The sequence below is a fragment of the Ipomoea triloba genome, chromosome 2 (genome assembly GCF_003576645.1).
Source record: "Ipomoea triloba cultivar NCNSP0323 chromosome 2, ASM357664v1".
NCBI classification, from domain to species: Eukaryota; Viridiplantae; Streptophyta; class Magnoliopsida; order Solanales; family Convolvulaceae; genus Ipomoea; species Ipomoea triloba.
In genome coordinates, this window is record NC_044917.1 from 21897143 (window position 1) to 21917754 (window position 20612).

A 20612-nucleotide genomic window follows, 5' to 3' on the forward strand; every position below is an offset into this window, starting at 1 on the left:
TAACAAATCTAATTATCCTTGCACTAATGCCTTTGAAAATCCCTGTGCTCTTGATAAAACTACTTTCGACACTTACGTGGATGACTCCCTTTCAAAATGCAACAATGATTTATATTCTTATGATACTGATTGTTTTTATTTCCGGGAGGATGATTCCATAGGTTTTGTTGACAATGCTATCAACGAATGCGAAAGTCTTGATCAAGATATTTATACTCCTTGTAAAGAAAACTCCCTACGCATTGATATTTCTATTACTTGCGACTATGATTGCTTTAATTTTTGGGAGGATGATTCTATAGTAAATCGCGATATATTGATTGGAAATCATAGGGATTCTAGTTTGTTTGAAAACGAATATGATAGTTTTAAATTTTTGGAAGAATCCTATGATTTGGGGAAAAATGAGTTGATAAGTGAGAGGGATATTAGTCTGTTTTACTCATGTAAGGATTATGGTGATTTCCTTAAACCAACAGAGCGGGGAGATGAGAAGAGAGAGTGTGAGAAAGAGATGGTGGATAAGGAAGGGATTTTCACGTTTGATTTGTTTGAGGGATTTGAGGGGGGGGGGTGATATGTCTTCCAGTGAAGGGATATGGTCTCAACCTTATGATAAAATTGATAAGAACATCAGGGGTAGAAGAGAGAATGACAAAATAAAGAGAGAGGACACTACCTTAGAGGAATCCAGGGGAGTGTTTGAGATCAAAAGCCTTACGATTACATATCGTGCTCTTCTTTTATTTAGTTTCGAATTCAAGGATGTCCTACACCTTGGGGCATTTCTTGAAACAAAAGTACATGGGACGCTTGGTAAGGTCCCAAAATCGGTCTAGCCAAAGACGTTAAACAAAGGCGCACTTGGGAGGCATTCCCAACGTTATCCTTAGGATTTAGATCTTACACTATTTATTTTTACCTCTCTTATTTTTGATAATCTTTGTCTTTTGTATAGTTTTATTTGACTAACAACGCAGATTCTCCATTCCAAAATGATTTCTCATGAAGATTTATCCAAGTCATTGACTAGATCCAAAAGGTAAGGACATTCGAAGTAGGCAACTGGGCACATCCACGCCCACTCACACGTGTGTGAGCAGGCGTGGATGAATTCCAGTGTGCTGCTACGCCCCTCCACACGCGTGTGAGTGGCGTGGACGGGCACTAGAAAAGTTGCGTAAATAGGGCGCGAAAGTGTTCTAATCTTTGCCCCTTCCTCATTTATCACATCCAAAAGCTAGAACTTCATCTAAGGTAAAAATAACCCACTCCAAGGTACTCCTTTGCACGAATTTCTTGAGTTTCCTTCACTCCATAAGCTATTTAAGAGGTAACACCCTTCCTCTCTATCTTTATTTACTTACATTAAGAACTTACTTTCTTTGAGAAGCATATTTCTATGGGTCTTTGTGGCTTGAGATTTTTCTTGAATGAACAGCTTAGAAATGGATTCTAGGACTCGATTGGAGCTTGCATTGCTATTAAGATGATGGACATTTCATGTTTTAGAAACTTCTTGCTATCTAGATTTCAAACCCTAGGTGATTTGGGTATATCTTTGTGTATGGAATTCAAGATGAAATTGGGAGCATAAGTTATAAAATTTGAAAATTTCTTGCTTTTTAGGCCTTACAATGATCTTTCCCACATTTTACTTGGTAAAAATTGAGTTTCTTTGTCTACTCATTTTTCAACCTCCACTTAGTTTGAAGGTAGAAGATGAAGTTGACCTTCATGTTGACCCTTTTGAATTCCATATAGTTTTGTCCATGTATCATCTTATTTGTTCTCTTGGAATGAGCATCATGGATAGAAAATGTAAAATTTTGTGCTACTTCCTGTGATACATAGTGTCTTCGAAGTAAGAGAATTATTTCCATATGCTTAAACATTATTGATCATTTCCTATAGGCAATGTCTTCCCAATCATCCACCGCCAATCAAGAAGAGTTGAGAGCCAAGAAAGGAAAAGCCCCAATGATAGAGACCGAATTACCAGAACCCAAGGAGGAAGGGAACGAAGGAAATTCTGAACGAAGAATACTCTTAACAGAGAAACAACGCAACGTTTCGAATATCTGCTCAATCTACCAGTCACCGGATGGAATTTCATTGACTTAGCAATGCTAAATCCCTTTCAATGTCGACACTCGGTAGCCTGCCTTATCCATCAGCCCTACTGGAGTAGAATCTTTGGATGGCGCCACCCGACTTATGCACCTACAATCTTCGAATTTGTGGCAACTCTTGAGGTTACAGGGAAAACTGGCGATCTGAAAAGCCCGACAATCCGGTTTATTCTTTTCAACGAGTCTCATCACATATCGGTTAACACTTTAGGGGTTTTGCTTGGATTTTACACCAAAGAAGACCAAGAAAGCTTGTGGTACAAAGGACGTCCTTTGGACTTCGGCGAGTTCGAGACTCCAAGGGGATATTGGAAAAAAATTGCTAAACTAGGAATTGAATGGAGCGGATCGAGGGTACTGCAATCTCATATCAAAAGAGACGATATCAGGGTGATTAGGCGAGTGGTGGCTCATTCATGGGAAGGACGCACAGGAAATTTCGCAAAGATCTATCGGACTGAGTTATTTGCGCTCTGGAGTATGGACACAAACACACCTGTGAACATGGGGGTTGTGTGCAAGAGATGGTTGAAAGCTCAACAGCAAGCGAAAGTCGCTTCCGTGTTTATGGGGCCATTGGTCACACAGCTGTGCATAGCCTTGGGGTATCAGGCTAGAATGGAGTGGACTGAAGAAGTCATGAAGAGGGCTGCTATGACTCCTTTATCGCTCAAAGACCTATCCACGGTGAACATTGGTCAGACACGACGATTGAGAAAAAGGGCAAGGGCAACCAAGAGGAAATTACCTAAGTTACCCAAGGTGGAAGTAGAACCGCCACCTCCTCCTTCGTTCTTGACAACTCCACAACCTAACACATCGAGGGAGCGAATTCACTCGTCCTCAGAAAATCAACACGATTCTCCGCCAGTCTTATCTCCTAGTAATTCCATCTTCAATAACTCAGTGGCACCATCCGCAAAGAGCCCAACTCCTGCTCAGTCATCCTCACTACCGGCAGCTCCCTCACGATTCACAAAAGTCACTGATTGGAAGACGATGCAAAGCTACCAGTATGAACTGCATCTGGAACAGGAAGCACTCCTGGAACAAAGGGACGCTAGACATTATGAACTCATTGAGGGATTGAGCATGCAAATCGCATTTCTCCGGGAAGAACTTGCGAGGAGAGGGCCCAGTGCAGGGCAATGAATGGAAATAGCTGGAATCTTGCCTTTACAAGGAATTGGATGTTTGAGTAACTTTTAATTAAACTCTGAGAATCTGCATGGGAACACTATTTTATTTTTATCCGCTTTTATTACATGTGTTCTTTTGTCCTATTTTGACCATGTTTCGTCCAGCCAAGGACGTTAAACGTGGCGCTCTTGGGAGGCACCCCAAGCCCAATAAGGAAGAGAATGAACCAAGGAACCAGATGGTCAAAATGAGGTACATTTCTTACCACCCATCTTTTGTTGATGTATTCTATTGTGGGATACTCTGATTAGGAAAAGGGAAAGTCAGTGCTTAAATCAAAAAGGAAGAATTGCTACGCAAGGTAAATCTTTCTTTTCTTTTTTTATAAAGACATAGCTTCGTCCAAGAATTGAAATGATATTCTTGTTCTTTGATTGATGATTTTGATTAATGCAAGATCTTTTGGGTGATAACATTTAGTAGAACTGTCCAAGCCCAGGAAACACTTTTAAGTGTGGAAAGGTGATTCTTGTTAATTGATTCTTTTGACCCAGCTCCTTTTTCCACATCTCCTCATGGAAACATCGAGGACGATGTAATCTTTAAGTGTGGAAAGGATGCTCTGCATATGATGGGTAATCAACCGAGTTGTTAAGGTGTTAGGATTAGAGAATGTGTTGTTGTCAACACTATCCAGGAAGACTCTTAATTTTATGCCAAACAAATTTTTGTAATATACTCTGGAAGCTACCTATGACACACACTGCACCACAAAAAATTTGAAATTTCTGAATGATTGCATGCTTTTCGTCTTCTATTTTGTCGGGACCTTAGTCAAGGATCTCTCGAAGTGGGAGTGTGTACCCCCTAAGCTATAGAAAGATAAAATTGGAGAAGCCCGGGAAATGAACTTAACATGGTAGGACATGGGGCAAAAGGAGAGCCTATAGTGAGCTTTAGAGTGAAAAATTCCCTAACCCCAAGTAAAAGGCATGAGAGGAAGATATGGTGAAAGTTTGATTTAAAGCCTCAATATGGCCACTCCCTGAGATAAAACAAGAGGTGAGCCGTCTTGCTAGGATATGGGGCAACCATTGCACCGTCTTCGAAAAAGCATGGAGATCCATGTGAAGTCGGTTGTCCCAAAGAGATCCTAGAAGATGAGAAAAATGAGAGGAGGTGAGCCACCCCGCTTGGATTCGGACACCCATTGCACTGACCTTCGAAAAAGCATGGAGATCCATGTGAAATCGGGTCGCCCGAAAATGAGATCTGAGGGGGTTGAGAAGAAAGAGAGATCGCCCAAAGCCACGGCAATGAGCGGTCCATGTCCCTGCCCTCACTTAATTTTCAGTATAGGGGCTTTGGCGTATGGATGGACATTTGGCTAGGGTGTGCACATCGTTACCACTAGTGGGATCGGCTTATAGACCCCAACAAAATGATAGACGAATCTTCAATGTTTGCATGATTGAAAAAGTGTGATTGTCGTTTTTGAAACCTACCATTAAAGACCTTTGTTTCCTCAGCAGATTCCTTACATTTGGTTGACCTAATAGTCTTGGTAGATATTGAAGGGAATTTCACTCGCTCTGTTCCAACACACCTGAACACAAAGCTTTTGATTAACCCACTTTCACTTAACTGTTCTTGGCGCTTATATGATTAGGATTTGATAGTATGCTTGCTTGAGGACAAACAAGGTTTAAGTGTGGAAACTTTGATAAGCGCAAAAAATAGTCAAGTTTCGGGTCATATTTGGATAACATTTTATAGTTTCAGCACCCAATTGTGATCATCTTTCATAGATAAAACCTTTAATTAACACCTAATTGACAAATCCAACTCAAAGGATGTGTTTTGAGTCGTTTCCGCAGGATATAGTAAAGTCTTGGACCAAAAAGAAGCAACAAACGAAGAATCGACCAACAGGAGGCCGCCACGCACCACCACACGCGTGGTGGTGAGCGTGGAATAATTCCAGAACGCAACCACGCAGAGCCACCACTAGTACAGAAAACACTTTTAACGTCGGTTATTTGGACCCTACAACGTCGGTTTTTAACCAACGTTGTTGTAGGCGACGTTATAAAGTAACTATACAACGTCGGTTATAAATAACCGACGTTGTATATATATTTTTTAATTTTTTTATTACTTTACACGTCGGTTTTTTTCAGAAAACCGACGTGTAATGTTAATTTAAAAAAAAAAATTAATGACATACGACATCAGTCGACGTCGTATGTGTTTTTTAATTATTTTAAGGGAAAAGGGTCAAATACCCCCTTAAACTTAAACTAAAAGTGCAATTAGGCCCTCGAACATTCAAAAGGTTCAATTACACACATGAACTTGTCATTTTGGTGCATTTAAACCCATATTATTGGTTATTCCAGGTGAACAACCGGTCATCATTTTTCCGACGACCGGCGGCCGGAATGTTCATCCCCAACCGTCCGTTGGAGAAGACGAAAGGAGAAGACTGTTCGTCTTTTCCAAACCAGTGCGGAGAAGACTGGTTCGTCTTCTCCATCTTCTCCGATGGAGAAGACGAACCAAACGGAGAAGACGAACGGTTCTTCTCCGTTGGATGACCAGTGCGGTGTTCTTCACCTCCGTTCGTTACTGTTTGTGGGCACAGAGCAGAATCTACGACTGCAAGATGCTATGGAAAAGATGAGAGAAAATAAAATAAAAATGCAATCTTTAAAAAAAATAAAAAATCTGTCTGCAAACTCATACCTCTAGAGCGCATTGAGGAGGAAGCTAATGAGTACACTTGCCCTCATTATCGATCAAAGGAGAAATCCTAAACAATTCAATTTCACATAGAACCACTTGTTTGGAGAAGACTCCACACTGGTTTGGAGAAGACGACCACCTTCGTTGGAGAAGACTGTTAGGGATGAACATTCCGGTCGCCGGTCGCCGGAATGTTCGTCGGAAAAATGATGACCGGTTGTTCACCTAGAATAACCGGTCATATGGGTTTAAATGCACTAAAATGACAAGTTCATGTGTGTAATTGAACCTTTTGAATGTTTGAGGGCCTAATTGCACTTTTGGGTAAAGTTTGAGGGTCTATTTGACCCTTTTCCCTTATTTTAATTTACATAACACGTCGGTTTTTTGCTAAAAACCCGACGTAATATGTAATTCAAAAAATAAAAAAAATTATTTAGTTTATTTATACCCACCTCATACCCTCATACATAATGATAACACAATCGACATTAAAAACTTGGTTCAAAAAGTGGTGTATAACAATTTGCCAGCATTCCTTATCTAATAATTCTAAGAAACAATCTCATATAACATTATGCTATTCTTGGAAACTAGAGTGTTATCTACTCCTCAGCAGAGCCCTCTCCACTCTTGTTGTGCTTTCTGGCAAACCTCTGGTTCCTCAAGAACTTGGGATCCATCCCTTTAGTGGAGGTATGGCAGTGCTTTCAGTGGCCTCTCCACTCTTGATGCCATTTTTGTGGACTGGTTGTGAAATGTGTATTGTGGTTCTTTGACTTTGCCATTTCTGCTTATGTTCACAATTCAAAGAGCAACTAGTGTCAAATTGCTAGGGTTCTAACAGTTGCAGCGAAGTATCACATGGACACAATTATCACATGGTCACAACCATTGTTCCAAGAAAAATTACCTAGCAACTGGAAGTAATCCAATAGCTATGTAGGTCACTAACATCTCTTTATTCTTTACAAACAAGATTATGTCTCAATTGCCACCAAATACACAAGAAAAATTACATAAAATTCCATATCTTCTGTTACCCTAACCTCCTTTCTAGCAAAAGATTGAGAGGAGGTTTTGAAAAAGTAGCATAGATTTTTTTAATTTTTTTAAAAAATAAAAAGTGGAACTCTGAAAGGTAAAATGATAATAGCTTATTGTAGATACCTTCACCCCAAGTTTATTGCAAATGTTTTCAGCAAGGAAAAGAGAGTATTCAAATTGCTTGTGTCCCTTGGTTGGATCTGAACAGATGAAATATATAAGATAAATGTATAGTATTGTTATGGACCTGTTAAAACTTTAGGATAAAACCTCATTTTGTTACCTCCAAGGAGCCATTCTTTAAAGATTTTTGAATGCTTACAATTGTGTCCTTCAGAGTGTTATAGTCCATCGGATTTCCAATCTACAGCAGAATGTTGAAGATTTAAGAAACTATTGGACTATTCTAATATATGATTGGACAAGTAGTGTTATTTTATTACATTGAATTAGGAAATACCCTGTGAGAAATTCGCACATTCCTTAGCTTCCCATGACCAGTAAGTCCACTAGCTTTATTTCTGTCATCCAAGGGAACATAGGACACGACTTCCTACAAATTTTACAAAAATATGACATGCCATTTGATTTGATATAAAAAAGACTACTAGAAGAAGAATGGATCTTACCAATACACTGCTAGGACCCAGGTAATTGTCATATTCTTCAATCATTTCAACAACATTCGGCCGCCATCCCAGCATTAGTAAGCACTCTTTTGGTCCCAAAGACCAATCCGATGCCTGCATTCAATAAGAAATTTAGTCAAAAATTCTGAAGGTGTTCGGGAGTCTCTAAGGCGCCTTTCCAACATTACTTGGATGGTAGAAGAACTACTGAAAGTAGCTGATTATATCCAGCCAAATAAGTGGGTAAGTAGCTTAACATCTAATACAGAATTTACATGCAATTTCAAGCAGAAAGATCCAATTCAGACGTCACAAAACCTTATCATAATATACAGAATTCCAAGTAACATACAATAGTAATTTCCATCACGCACAAAAATCTGAGTTCTTTTGGATCATAAATAGACCCAAAAGAAATCTGAGTTCTTTTGGATCATAAATAGACCCAATCAGCTAAAAATAGTGAAATCATTGCATAAGGTAAATAATAACTTCCAAGTTCCATATCTATAAGAATAGAGTACATCATGAATATATAGTAACACACACATTGATTTGTATTTGATATAATTGATAAACATTGTTTTCTGTTAACTAGCATTTTTACTAAAATGTCAAAGCAGCGAATATCATGCGTTCACACTCAATTCTTGAAGTGTGTCAGAGTCAAAGTGGGACTGCTCTCATCTACTATAAAGGGCATCTCTTCAGTGGACATGCAGATGGTTCAATTAAGGTGCTGTAATACAACCTACTTCATCACTTCCAAATAGTTTTTTGACTAAATAATGCTACAAGATAAAGACTAAATCTCTTACCAAGTTAGGTTACAACAAGTGTGAGTTTGCCAAGAGTCTGTTTGCTCTTTATGTGTTTTCTCCCATTATTCCTCTACCCTTTATTATTACTCTGTATTATATTAGAATGAGGGATAAAGTCCCTAGAAAAACTAGGCTTGTTTCCTTTAATTATAAAACTCAACTGCAAATGTCTCACATCTTAGGTTTGGGACATCAAGGGACAAACAGCCTCACTTGTACAGGTTATGAAGGAGCATCAAGGGACATCTTTTGGCTCCTGCAAGATATGCAAGTCACAATTGATCTTAACAATGCCCTATATTGGGGTGTGCATGTGTGTGAATTCAAAAAAGTTATATGATAAACTCTTGCTCAAAAACCAAACCTGCATCCAGAAGAAAAACTTCTTATCATCTGTATGAAATTTCAAAATATAAACCCTCCCAGCTGACTGATTAACCTGAATAGTTCAACAACAAAGAAGATCAACCGTGTGAATTTTCAACATGATTATTGGGGAAAATTACTATACACAAGACTTGGCAAATACCTTTTCAAAAAAAAAACCTCCTCTGGAACAATAATCTGATCCTAATGTTACATTTTGTCAAGGAATACAACTTCCAGGACAACTCAATTAGAAATGAGGAGCAATTTGGTTATTATTTATCAATGGAAAAGGAAGCACTGAGTACTACCTAATAGAATCACTTTTCACTTCTGCAAAGATTTTAATGTATGAAGGATACATCTTCAACAGCATTAAGAGAACGATCCAACCATTGAAAATGAACAAGTCCTTTTTCACCCTTAAAATCAAAAGACAAGGAAACACGTTTAAGAACAATGGATGATACTACCTTACAAAAGCTTGTTTTCATCAGTGAAAAAGACAAGGGAAGTTTTGATGCACAGGTCTTTCTAGTCTAGTAGAAAGAAACAAACAACAAAGTTTGAAATCCAATACCCTACCTATACGAACAAGCCCTTATCACGAATATAATTAATTCAACTTCAATAATTCAAAAATTGAAGTAATAATTAAAAAAAAAACTTAACAATATGAAGAAGAAGACGAAGGTAGTGCGGCGGTACGGCGGCGTGGCGGTGGCTGTGCGGCTGTGGGCAGGTGCGACGGTGGCTGTGTTGCGACGTCGGAGGCTCTGTTGCGGCGTCGTTTGGGGAGACGAAGAAGACAAAGGCGACGGGCGGCGTTGGCTGTGCAACTCGAGGGATGGCGGTGGCTGTGCAACGGAGCGGCGAATGCGACGAGGAAGACAAAGAAACGGTGGACGACTCCGGCGAGGAAGAAAGATTCGACAATCTGAAATTTGCGCAACTGTGTGGTTTTTAATTAAGAAGCGATGATTTAAAAAAATAATTAAGAAGCGATAGTTTGCCATACGACGTCGGCTATGTTACCAGTTGACGTCGTATCGCTTCTTCAATTTAAAATATAAATAATAATTGTAATATGGTGTCAGTTTTCCTATTAACTGACGTTGTATTTGAAATTTAAAAATAAATAAAAAAACTAAAATGATCTACGACGTCGGTTATTTATATAACCGACGTCGTAGGTTATTCTCTATTTTTTTTAATATTAATAACGTCGGTTATTAGTTAATAACCGACGTTAAATTATTTTAATTTTGTTATATATATTTAATTAACTTTTAACGTCGGCTTTTCATATAACAGATGTTATATGTCCGACGTTATATGTGATTTCTGTTGTAGTGCACACGCGTGGTGACGGGCGTGGACGCGTCCAGTAGGGCAACAACGGAATTTCGACTTTTTGGACAGTTATTTAAACCCTCCTTTCTCATTTTTTTTTGGGGGGGGGGGGACTTCCACAATTTTCAGATCTGATTTCTTTTTCCATTCCTTCCCCTTTGGGGAGGAAGAACACACTCATTCCCACTAGATTAGAATAGTTTCTTAGATTAATGAAGATGGATTGAAGATGTAGAACTCATTATTCCTTAGGTAAAATACTCTTTTCTTAAGATTGCTTCTCTTAAATTATTGCTTAGTGTAATTTTACTTTGTTGCTTGAATGTTCACCATGTTTGAGTAGAATACTTTGGGGTGTGTGTGCCCATGTTAAACATTTGATTGATGCTTAAATCTTGCCTTATGATTGTGAGAACTGTGGATTAGGATTGAAGTCTTGGGTGGATGATGTTGTTCAAACTTTGCTTCTATTTCGGCCGGAATAATTAGTGAAGCGAGTGGAAGTGAGAGTGCGCGCGATAGCGGCCTCTTACGAGCCCAACTCATCTACATCCCTGCCCTTAGTTCGAAAGGACAAGGTCCGGGAGGAGTGGTAGGCAAGGTGTTCGATAAAATGCCTCAACCGAATGAGGATTGAGAGTCTGAGTGTGACGCCACTCGGTATAAATACTGTGACTCCCTTATTCAATCTCGAAACTCGTTTTCAAATCCCCTTAGGACGATCAATCGAATTGTCTAACCTTGGTGCACATTCCCTTTATTTCCCTTTTATATTGTTTAGTTTACTCTTGTTACTACAACCTCAACTTACTTATCAAAACAACCCTTAGTAATACTTGCAACTCTTACATCTTAACACCCTTAGTGTCAACACTAATTCGTTTCAATTTGTCATCCTTGAGAGACATGACACTCGGGGACTTTTCCTCGTTTTACCACCTTCATTCACCTCACCAAATACCACAACACCAGGTGTCTTGGTTTGCCCCGGGACTTCCTTCCTCGCTTCGTTTGCTCGTTAAGTCTTCATGCCTTGTCAATTGGTTCCCGGACCTATAAAAACACTCAAATACACCAAACATATAGTTTTGCAACACACCTATGCATTAGAGCACAAAAATTCCATAAATAATTCACATAAGGACGCTAAACGCCACTAAATAACTCCAACTTAGACCCTTGATTCTAGATATCTTGAGTGTTTATCAAAGTTTCCACACTTAAGTTTGTTTGTCCTCAAGCAAATCATTTCAAACCATATGCACATAAGAACCAAAGATAACTAGGATCACTCAATAGGCAATTCGGTCAATCAACAAATGAATGCAAAAGCTACCGGAGAGGGGGAAATCCCTCATGCTATCTACAAAGACTGTTAGCTAGATGTCATACAACTCAAGAAATATTCTCGGGAAGCAAAAACCCTTTAAAGATAGACATTTAAGCATCGGGGGCACGCCTCTCACACCACTTTCAAGCATGCAAACCAATTTAAATTCACCTCCTATTTAGCTAGGGCCTTCAAGTTGATCCCACTAGTGGAAACGATGTACACCAATCAATCAACCCTTCCAACCGAACGCCAAAGCCTTGTGCGTAAAGATAAATGAGGGTAGGGACATAGACCACTCATCGCCAATGGCTTGGGGCGGTCTCTCTTTCTTCTCACTTCCTAGGGTAACATCATAGGGCACCCGACTTCACATGGATCTCCATGCTTTTTTCGAAGGTCGGTGCAATGGGTACCCGAACCCTAGCGAAGCGGCTCACCTCCTCTCTTGTTTTCTCACCAAAGATCAGCCAACTGCTCGAAACTGCTCACTGAATGCTCGGGCAACTTCATGCACTACCTCTGTGCTACACCGATCAAAGTTGTTAGGAAGGACTTACACATCAAAGGACCTTTCGCTCTATGGATTTGCATCAAATGCTCCTTGGGACCGCCCGTCTCATCATATGTCAAATTCTCGGGTAACTTGAACTTTGCTGGGGTCCTATAAGCCATGATCTCCTGAGAAAAAGGACTAGCCCTTATGAAAGACTGAGCATTGCTTGTCCTTCCGTTCACTTGATCTTGCAGGTCCTGAACCTGCCTAGATAACGCAACGACCTCATCCAGCCTTCGTCCAGGACCAGCCGACGATTCTCCACTACTTTCATGAACTGAGTGCTCCTTGACCTGTCTTTGAACATCTTCGTACCTTCGCTCGCGCCTATTTCTAGGCTCGTTAGGAGCGACCTCTCTTGGTACCTCCTAGGCATTCAGATTTCCATTGCCCGGCACATCCCGATTTCCCAACCTATCTAAGACGGATTAACGCGGGCCTCTCGACCCAGCTCGAACTGGAGATCAGCGCGAAGTGGTTGACCTTTCTTGCTCTACCGACCGAACAGACCGAGATTGCTACTGCTGAACCCTCTGAGGTGCACCCCTCTCACGAATGAGCAACTCTCTCTTGTATAAGTCATCCATTCGCGTGAGTGCTTCGAGAATTCCCGGTCTTTTTGGCGCAGGTGGTGGAAGTGGAGGCACCTCTTCAGCTCAGACCTCTTCAACGACGGGGGCCTCCACTCGCACTTGCTCACTTTGAGCATGAGAATTCTGGCGACTAAGCTACTCTTGCAAATCACCAGCACGGGGTCGGGATAACTGCTCTCGCAGGTCCCTCCCCTGAGTAACAGTTTGCCCCACAGTACCATTCGCTTATACCTGAGGTTACATTCTACCTTGACCTTGACCTTGACGACTCTTGGTGGTCGCCATTGCTACATACTTCCAACCTTTCTCAGTTAGTTAGATCCACACAACCTTTTGTATCGATCCCCACGGACGGCGCCAATGTTGGTTTTATCAACCACGAATGGTCGAACGGCAGACCAACACCACCAGAAAATTGACTAAGTATTATGGAGTGAAATTAGAGCAGCGTATCGACCCTTTTTGTATTATTAATAGCTTAGCCTTTCTCAAGGCCTTAAACTTCTATTTACACAAGTAAGGAGGGATTTCTCCCTTTGGTAACCCCAAACTACCATATACAAGTTAGGATTTATTTCCTTATTACATTTAGGTACTTCCTTAATCTACTTTGATCTTCTTTCCATATCTTCCACGTGATTCTTGCGCCCAACCGCCTTTGCCTTTAGGAAACCTTCTAAAATTCCTTTAGGAAACCCCATAACCGCCTTTCCTACCTTGGCCCCAGCCCTTAGGTCGGCCAGACTGACTCATCACTTGAGAGACCACCAAGCATATTCTTTTCATTCTCAAACTCTTCCTTGAACGTGTTCCACAAGGCTGTCCACTGAATAACCTCTTTAACAAATCCGTGACCGACCGACCGATCGTCGGCCGACCCTCGACAGGCCATCACCCTTTCTTCCGAGTCCTCCTCTCTTCTGCCTTTCCTATTGCTCCCTTCGATCTTCTCTATCTCGATTCCGAGTTCCAGGTACCGAGCCTTAGCTTATACCCCCATCACTTGCGATTTTACATTGCGTTCCATACCCCCCAATCCTCAGCGAAACGACATTTCACACCCGTACACTCACTTTCACTCATTTTTGATAAAATTAGGAGTCGTGCATGAATCTGGCGAAAATTATTAATGCTAGCTTCTCCCCTTTTAGACCGAAGTAGATCAAGTTGCTGTTTAAGTGTTTTGATTTTCTTGCCAAAATTATGCCAGTGTTCACCACCCCATTGTAACAGTGCATTACCACAATGGGAGATCTTCCCCTTCAGATTAATTGTCTGAGCAATAGTCCAGGCATCTTCCACTACCTTTGCGCAATCTTCATCCCTCACCCATGCATTCTCGAAGCGGAAGCGTCGGATTGGGCGAGAAAAGTCTTCTCCGTCAGGTTTAATGTGGAGGAAGATGGTCGAATGATCTGATTGCATCATTGATATATTAAATACCTTAGCATAAGGATATATTGTTGTCCAGCTATTAGTGGCCACTACTCTATCCAACCGTTCTTCTTAGGGGTGTGCTAACTATGGAAAAAATTTGGTTAACCGACCGAACCGAAAAATTTTGGTTAACCGTAATCGAACTGACTTTTTCGGTTCGGTTAATGGTTAAAGGAATTTTAAAATTTCAGTTAACGGTTAATTCGGTTCGAAACAGTCGGTTAACCGAATTAACTGAACGGTTAACCAAATTTTTTTAATATATATATAAATAAATAAATATAAATACTTATGTGTAATACTATACCCTAAATCCCTAATTCTTATACTTATAGTGTTGTTGCGGTATTATTTTTGTATATTTTGTTATAAATTTATTATGATATGTATTTTATTTTAATTGAATTTATTATTTTAGATGTTATTTTTATGATTTTAAATTTTAGTTTTAAAAAGTTCGGTTAATCGGTTAACCGACCGATTAACCGAAAAAAATTTCGGTTTGGTTAATTCGGTAACACAAATTTCGGTTCAGTTAACGGTTAAAGGTTTAAAAATTTCGGTTAATTCGGTTCGGTTAACCGAATGAACACCCCTAGTTCTTCTACAAAATTGTGTGTTCCTTTGCCTCTTTCCTTGGTGAAAGGGTAGCCTTGCATGCCTAAGTCACCTAGACCACAACCAAACAGTGTCGAGTTGAAGCCTCAGGTTAGGGAGTCTGGATGGGGATGCTAACCTCTCTTTTTCTAAGTGAGCTGCCAGATCATTAAAATCGTCTAGAACAAGCCAAGGGAGGTTGGATTTGGAGGCCATTGATTGCAAAAGATTCCATGCCTTTTATCTCCGGCTCCTTTGCGGATGACCGTAGAAGCATGTAAGTCATCATGGTTGTGTTTCTGAGAATAAGAACCTGCCAATAGCAAGTAAAAAAACATCAATTAGATATGAACATTTGAATTTTAATACTAATTATTCGTAATAAAATTTTCCGCACAAACTAAATAATAGAATATAAAATCTACCTTTATTCTTTTTAATTGAAATTTAAATTCCATTCTTCATAAAGGATAAATGTTGAACCACATGCCCCAAATGTTAATTTTACTGGCTTGAAATCTTGAATATTTGAATTTTGACCCGAGAGTGTAAGAAGTCCATTTTACCAATTTCGGGTCAATTTCTCGGATCTTCATAAAAAGGATCCTCCTCCACTCCACACCCTCGAATATTCCCTTTCTCTAGCCTCTCATCATCGTCATCGTCATCGTCAATTTGTCCTTCCAAGGCAGCACTCCTTTTCTCAGTGGAAAGCAATTCGAATCAATCAGCGCCTCGATACGCTAACTGTTTTCTATATGCGTTAGATCTGAGAATTCGCGTCTTCTTCTTCTTCTTCTTCTTCTTCTTCAGTACATGCGGTGGTGAAGGACCCGGATTTCTGGCGGCCATGTCTGGGGCTGGAGAGGCCGTAGGGCATGTCAATTTCCCAGCAATGACTGCAAAGGACCGGTCCGGATGCTGCAATCCGGTTAAGAAGCCCGGCCCGGTCTCCATGGACCACGTGCTGGCAGCTCTCCAGGAGACTAAGGAAGAGAGGGACATTAGAATCCGGAGCCTCTTCAGTTTCTTCGATTCCGACAATGCTGGCTACTTGGATTACGCCCAAATCGAGAAGGGCTTGTCCTCTATGCAAATCCAGGCGGACTACAAGTTCGCCAAGGAGCTCCTGAGAGTGGTTGATGCAAATAAGGATGGGAGAGTGGATTATCAGGAATTCAGAAAGTATATGGATGATAAGGAGCTGGAATTGTACAGGATTTTCCAGGCTATTGATGTGGAACATAGCGGCGGCATTTTGCCGGAAGAGCTCTGGGATGCTCTTGTAAAGGCTGGTACTTACGGTTACTTGTTTCATTTCTTTCAAAAGTTTTACAATATCGAAGTTCTTCCTTACTATGGGTCTATGACTTTATGATCATTGATTATCAATAATGGTTGCTTGTTATTGAAATTATAATTCAGCATGGGGAGTTTAATCAATCATACAACTATGTAATTAACTCTTGAGATGTTTGGAATGTGGTGAATATATTCAAAGTGGCAAAGTTATTAGAACAAGAAAAACTCCATAAGTTTAAGTGGAATCGAGTTGTTCCTTGTTTTTTGTAAAGTTACATTGAAAACTCCAAGTCTGCTGAATCTGATTCCTCATCCTATGTGGCTCGCTAAGGTTATTTATTTATTAATTTAAATTAATGGCCTTTGCCTGGTTCTTTCAGGATCATCAGTCATCAGCATATACTCAATACTATATAATTTGCAGAAAGTATATATAAATGTTGCTGATTGTCTTTTACTCTTTTCCAAGAGTCAGAATGCTTTTTATAAGTAGTATCAATATGAAAGCTCTTTCTTTCAATTGTCCAAACAAAAAAAAATAAAATAAAATAAAAAGAATCTCTCTTTTTTCTTTTTTCTTTTTTTCCAATGAGTTTGAACACTGCTGACTGCTCTAGTGTTAGGCAAATACTTGCTTGAGCCACCAACTTTCATGTGGTAATACAATCCCCTGTTAATGATATTCAGGTGGTTTAGGTGCTAGCTGAATGCAAGTGTATTACCACTTGCACGTCATTGATTGGGTGCATGCTAATCTGTTTCAATTATAGACTTACCTAAACATTAGTAAATTATCAATTGCTGGTACTAGGATAGAAGGTCTATTGTTCAGTTGTTTCGATTGTAGACTTAGCATAACAGATGTTTACAAGTAATGAAGAGGATTGTCTAATAGCATTATAGCAGCATGTCAATTCTAATATTTGGAGTATTAACTGAAATGTTATAACTTCTCCTTCCATAACATATATGAACATTATATGATACATACATAATAAAACATTGGGGCATAGGAATAGATGGACCTAAAAGGGGTGGTACATCAACTACAAGTTTGAGGTTAAAATATCACTTATTGCTCATAATATGTATATTCCTCTAAGGGCTTCTCCAGAGAAAGAGAAAATAGTTTTTTTTCCCCTTTAGATGGCCAATCATGGTATTAAACTCTATTTATGTTTGATGATTTGTGTGATATGAATTTCTTGTCCATATTGTAGGTTGCTGAGAGCTGAACACCTTCTTATCACCTTCTTATGTTTGAAATTTTAATATCAAATAGAAGGGCTAAAGATGGCAATGAGAAAACCCTTGAAAAGTATATTTGGCAGTGCATCTGTTTTCATAGAGATATTACTCAGTGCCTTTTCTTTTTGTTTAAGGAGTATCACTTTTCTTTCATTTCATTTTTTTTTGTATAATCAGAAAACAAATGCTCCTTGTTAAGTGAAAGCTTTAGCTCTTATATCCATGATTAGTACTAGTGATGGTACAAGCATTATTAAATGTAACATTGACCCTCACAAGATCCTTTCAAAGGAAGGATATTGCAAAATTTGGAGTCATGGTGTTTATTTTTGCAGTAATATTCTCACTTTAGCTGGTCACTGTTATATCTTTCTTGACAGAGGATGGTTACTTAGTTCTCACATTAGATTCAGTAGACCTGAAAAATTATTCTTGACTAGTTTACTTTATCACCAAGTTGGTTGATCTTATTCTTACATGGGTCAATGTGGTTAGCTGAATTGCTAGATACTTGATTCATTCTGAAGCTTAAATTAAGGTACTTGGCTCTTACCAATGCTTAATATAAATCTCACTGGAACCGGCAGTAAAGTTAGAAAAACCTATTATAATTAAAATTAAAGGATAAGTGAAGAGCTAAGTTGAATGACTGCATTTGATTGCTCAACATGCAACAAATTATAATCTTAGTCATACTTGATTTTGGTGAGCATTCCCCAATGTAAAATTGCCTTCAATGAACTTTGGTAGCTAAGATTTAAATTGGTGTAATGAATATACCCATGCTGCAGATTTGTAAGTTGCTTTATATTTGTCAAGTGTTTACCCATTGTGATAAATGAAGCAAACATTTTTACTTTTAATGTTCACTTTCTTGGCAAATTTTTGGTTCCTTTGACTTTCTTTCATCCATGAATTGTTCCTTGGACGAAATTATCTTGATTGCTTTTTTTATCCTACTAGTTAGATGCTCCTTTATATGCTAGTTATTACTCGGAGAATTTGCATTTCATTTGGGATGGTTTCTTTTTTCTGTGAATCATCTTCTCTTAGAAGTTGGGGCAGTTTCTTTTTGCAGGGATTGAAATTGACGATGATGAACTCGCAAGATTTGTTGAGCATGTTGACAAGGATAATGATGGCGTTATAACTTTTGAAGAATGGAGGGATTTTCTTCTTCTCTATCCGCATGAGGCTACCATTGAAAATATTTACCGGTACTTGGAAAGGGTCTGTCTTGTAGATATTGGTGAACAAGCAGTGATTCCTGAAGGCATCAGCAAGCATGTTCATGCATCTAAATATTTGATTGCAGGAGGGGTTGCTGGAGCTGCTTCTCGTACAGCAACTGCACCCCTTGATCGCCTTAAAGTGGTTTTACAAGTTCAGACTACACGTGCTTCCATCATGCCAGCAGTGAAAAGCATATGGAAAGAGGGTGGAATTTTGGGATTTTTTCGGGGCAATGGAATAAATATTTTGAAGGTTGCACCTGAGAGTGCCATTAAATTTTACACGTACGAAATGTTAAAGAATGCTATTGGACATGCCAAGGGACGGGATCAGAGTGATATAGGAACTTCAGGACGACTTATTGCTGGTGGATTGGCAGGTGCAGTAGCACAAACTGCTATATATCCAATGGACCTTGTGAAAACAAGGTTACAAACATATGCTTGTGAAGGTGGGAAGGTCCCACACTTGGGAAAATTGTCAATAGATATATGGCTTCGGGAGGGACCCCGGGCATTTTACAGAGGACTTGTACCCTCTATTCTTGGGATTATCCCTTACGCAGGCATTGACTTAGCTGCCTATGAGGCGTTGAAGAATTTTTCAAAGACATATATTCTCCATGATAGTGGTGAGGCTTCTAGTTTCTTCCTTATTTTGACCATATGTTTTATCTCTTCATCCAGTACAATATATTCTGAAGATTGCTCATTTAGCTACTTGGGTTTCAATGCAGAACCTGGTCCTCTTGTGCAACTGGGCTCTGGGACAATTTCAGGAGCTCTTGGAGCAACATGCGTTTATCCATTGCAAGTTATTAGAACTAGGTAAATCTGCAACTTGATTGGTCTTTGCCACATTTCATCCTGTGGTTTGAACAAGTTGTCATTGATTAAGTGTAACATTTCTTTGATTAATGCCTACTTGTTTCGTTGTTCCTCAGAATGCAAGCTCAACCTATGCATACAAATACTGCTTACAAAGGAATGTTCGATGTATTCCTCAGAACATTTCGACATGAAGGATTAAGGGGCTTCTACAAGGGGCTGTTCCCAAATCTTCTTAAGGTTGTACCAGCAGCAAGCATTACATATCTGGTTTATGAAAGCATGAAAAAGAGTTTAGATCTTGAGTGAGTAGCTGATACAAGGTTCTACAGGCAGCACAATTTTTATTAAATGAGGTAATTGGTGATGATGACGAATAAAATTCTTAATCAAATTGGAGATTGGTGATGTCTTTATTGAAATTTGAAGCCAAACACTTAATTTTTAATCTGTTTGGATAGATTGAGAGATTGGATGAATCACTATGTTCATCACATTGACTGACTAGTGTCTATGGCTGTGACTAGTATAGTACTAGTTCGTATGCAAAAGAGATGTGTTTCGAGTAATAGGGATATCCTTGTACAATTTTGCCTAGTTGTATGCAAAACGAAAATGTCAAAGTTGGGGAACCTTAAGATTTTTGTTACATTAATAATAAATATGCAGACAAGTTGAAGCTCTGCCACTCTTATCATCTGTTGCATACCAGTGACATAGATTCATTGATGTTCTGTGATTACTTATTACTAGAGCTTGAAGGGGAGGGTGTGTTTCTGCAGATTTGCTGCCATGCTGGATTTCCCAAGGGAAGCTCAATTGTGGTGGATACACAACACATGATCAATTTAGCAGGTGAGTCAGACATAACAATAAAAGACCACTTTGCCCCTTTCAATTCAGGATAAAATCAGATTTAATCTTTTCTGGTCACATTTGCCCGCCGGACCAAAATTGAGAAAAAATGCATAGTCAAAGTACGCAATTAACATTTTTGAAAGTCGCGGATAGCAATTAACACAACGATAATAGTCAGTGGACCAAAATAGTAATTTTCTCTATAGCCAAATCATTATTACTAAGGGCATATTGGTCTTTATATTCATAATTCCTTACCATTCCAAATCCAACCAAACAATGAAATTCATATTCTCAATAATTTCTTTTCCACAAACCAAACAGTGGAAGATGTTTTCCTGATAATTTGTTTTTCATGGAATTTGAATTACATTTCCTTCAAATATTTTCCAGCGAAC

At 39.2% G+C, this 20612-nt stretch overlaps 2 protein-coding genes across 2 annotated transcripts; one reads left to right on the top strand and one right to left on the bottom strand.

Annotated features, from left to right (window-relative positions):
- Nucleotides 1-6823: 6823 nt before the first annotated feature.
- LOC116010912 lies at nt 6824-12933 on the bottom strand. The gene is made up of 8 exons (XM_031250405.1): nt 12673-12933; nt 12084-12487; nt 9553-9832; nt 8879-8953; nt 7694-7807; nt 7525-7617; nt 7348-7428; nt 6824-7264 (listed from the first exon to the last, which is right to left on the bottom strand). The coding sequence occupies exons 1-8, from the start codon at nt 12931-12933 to the stop codon at nt 7190-7192; spliced, it is 1383 nt and encodes a 460-aa protein (XP_031106265.1). The 3' UTR covers nt 6824-7189.
- Nucleotides 12934-15387: 2454 nt separating this feature from the next.
- On the top strand, nt 15388-20050 carry LOC116011053 (calcium-dependent mitochondrial ATP-magnesium/phosphate carrier protein 2-like). Its single transcript, XM_031250561.1, has 4 exons — nt 15388-16041; nt 18375-19160; nt 19266-19356; nt 19473-20050. Exons 1-4 carry the CDS (start codon nt 15597-15599, stop codon nt 19663-19665), a joined length of 1515 nt encoding a protein of 504 aa, XP_031106421.1. The 5' UTR covers nt 15388-15596; the 3' UTR covers nt 19666-20050.
- Nucleotides 20051-20612: the final 562 nt, after the last annotated feature.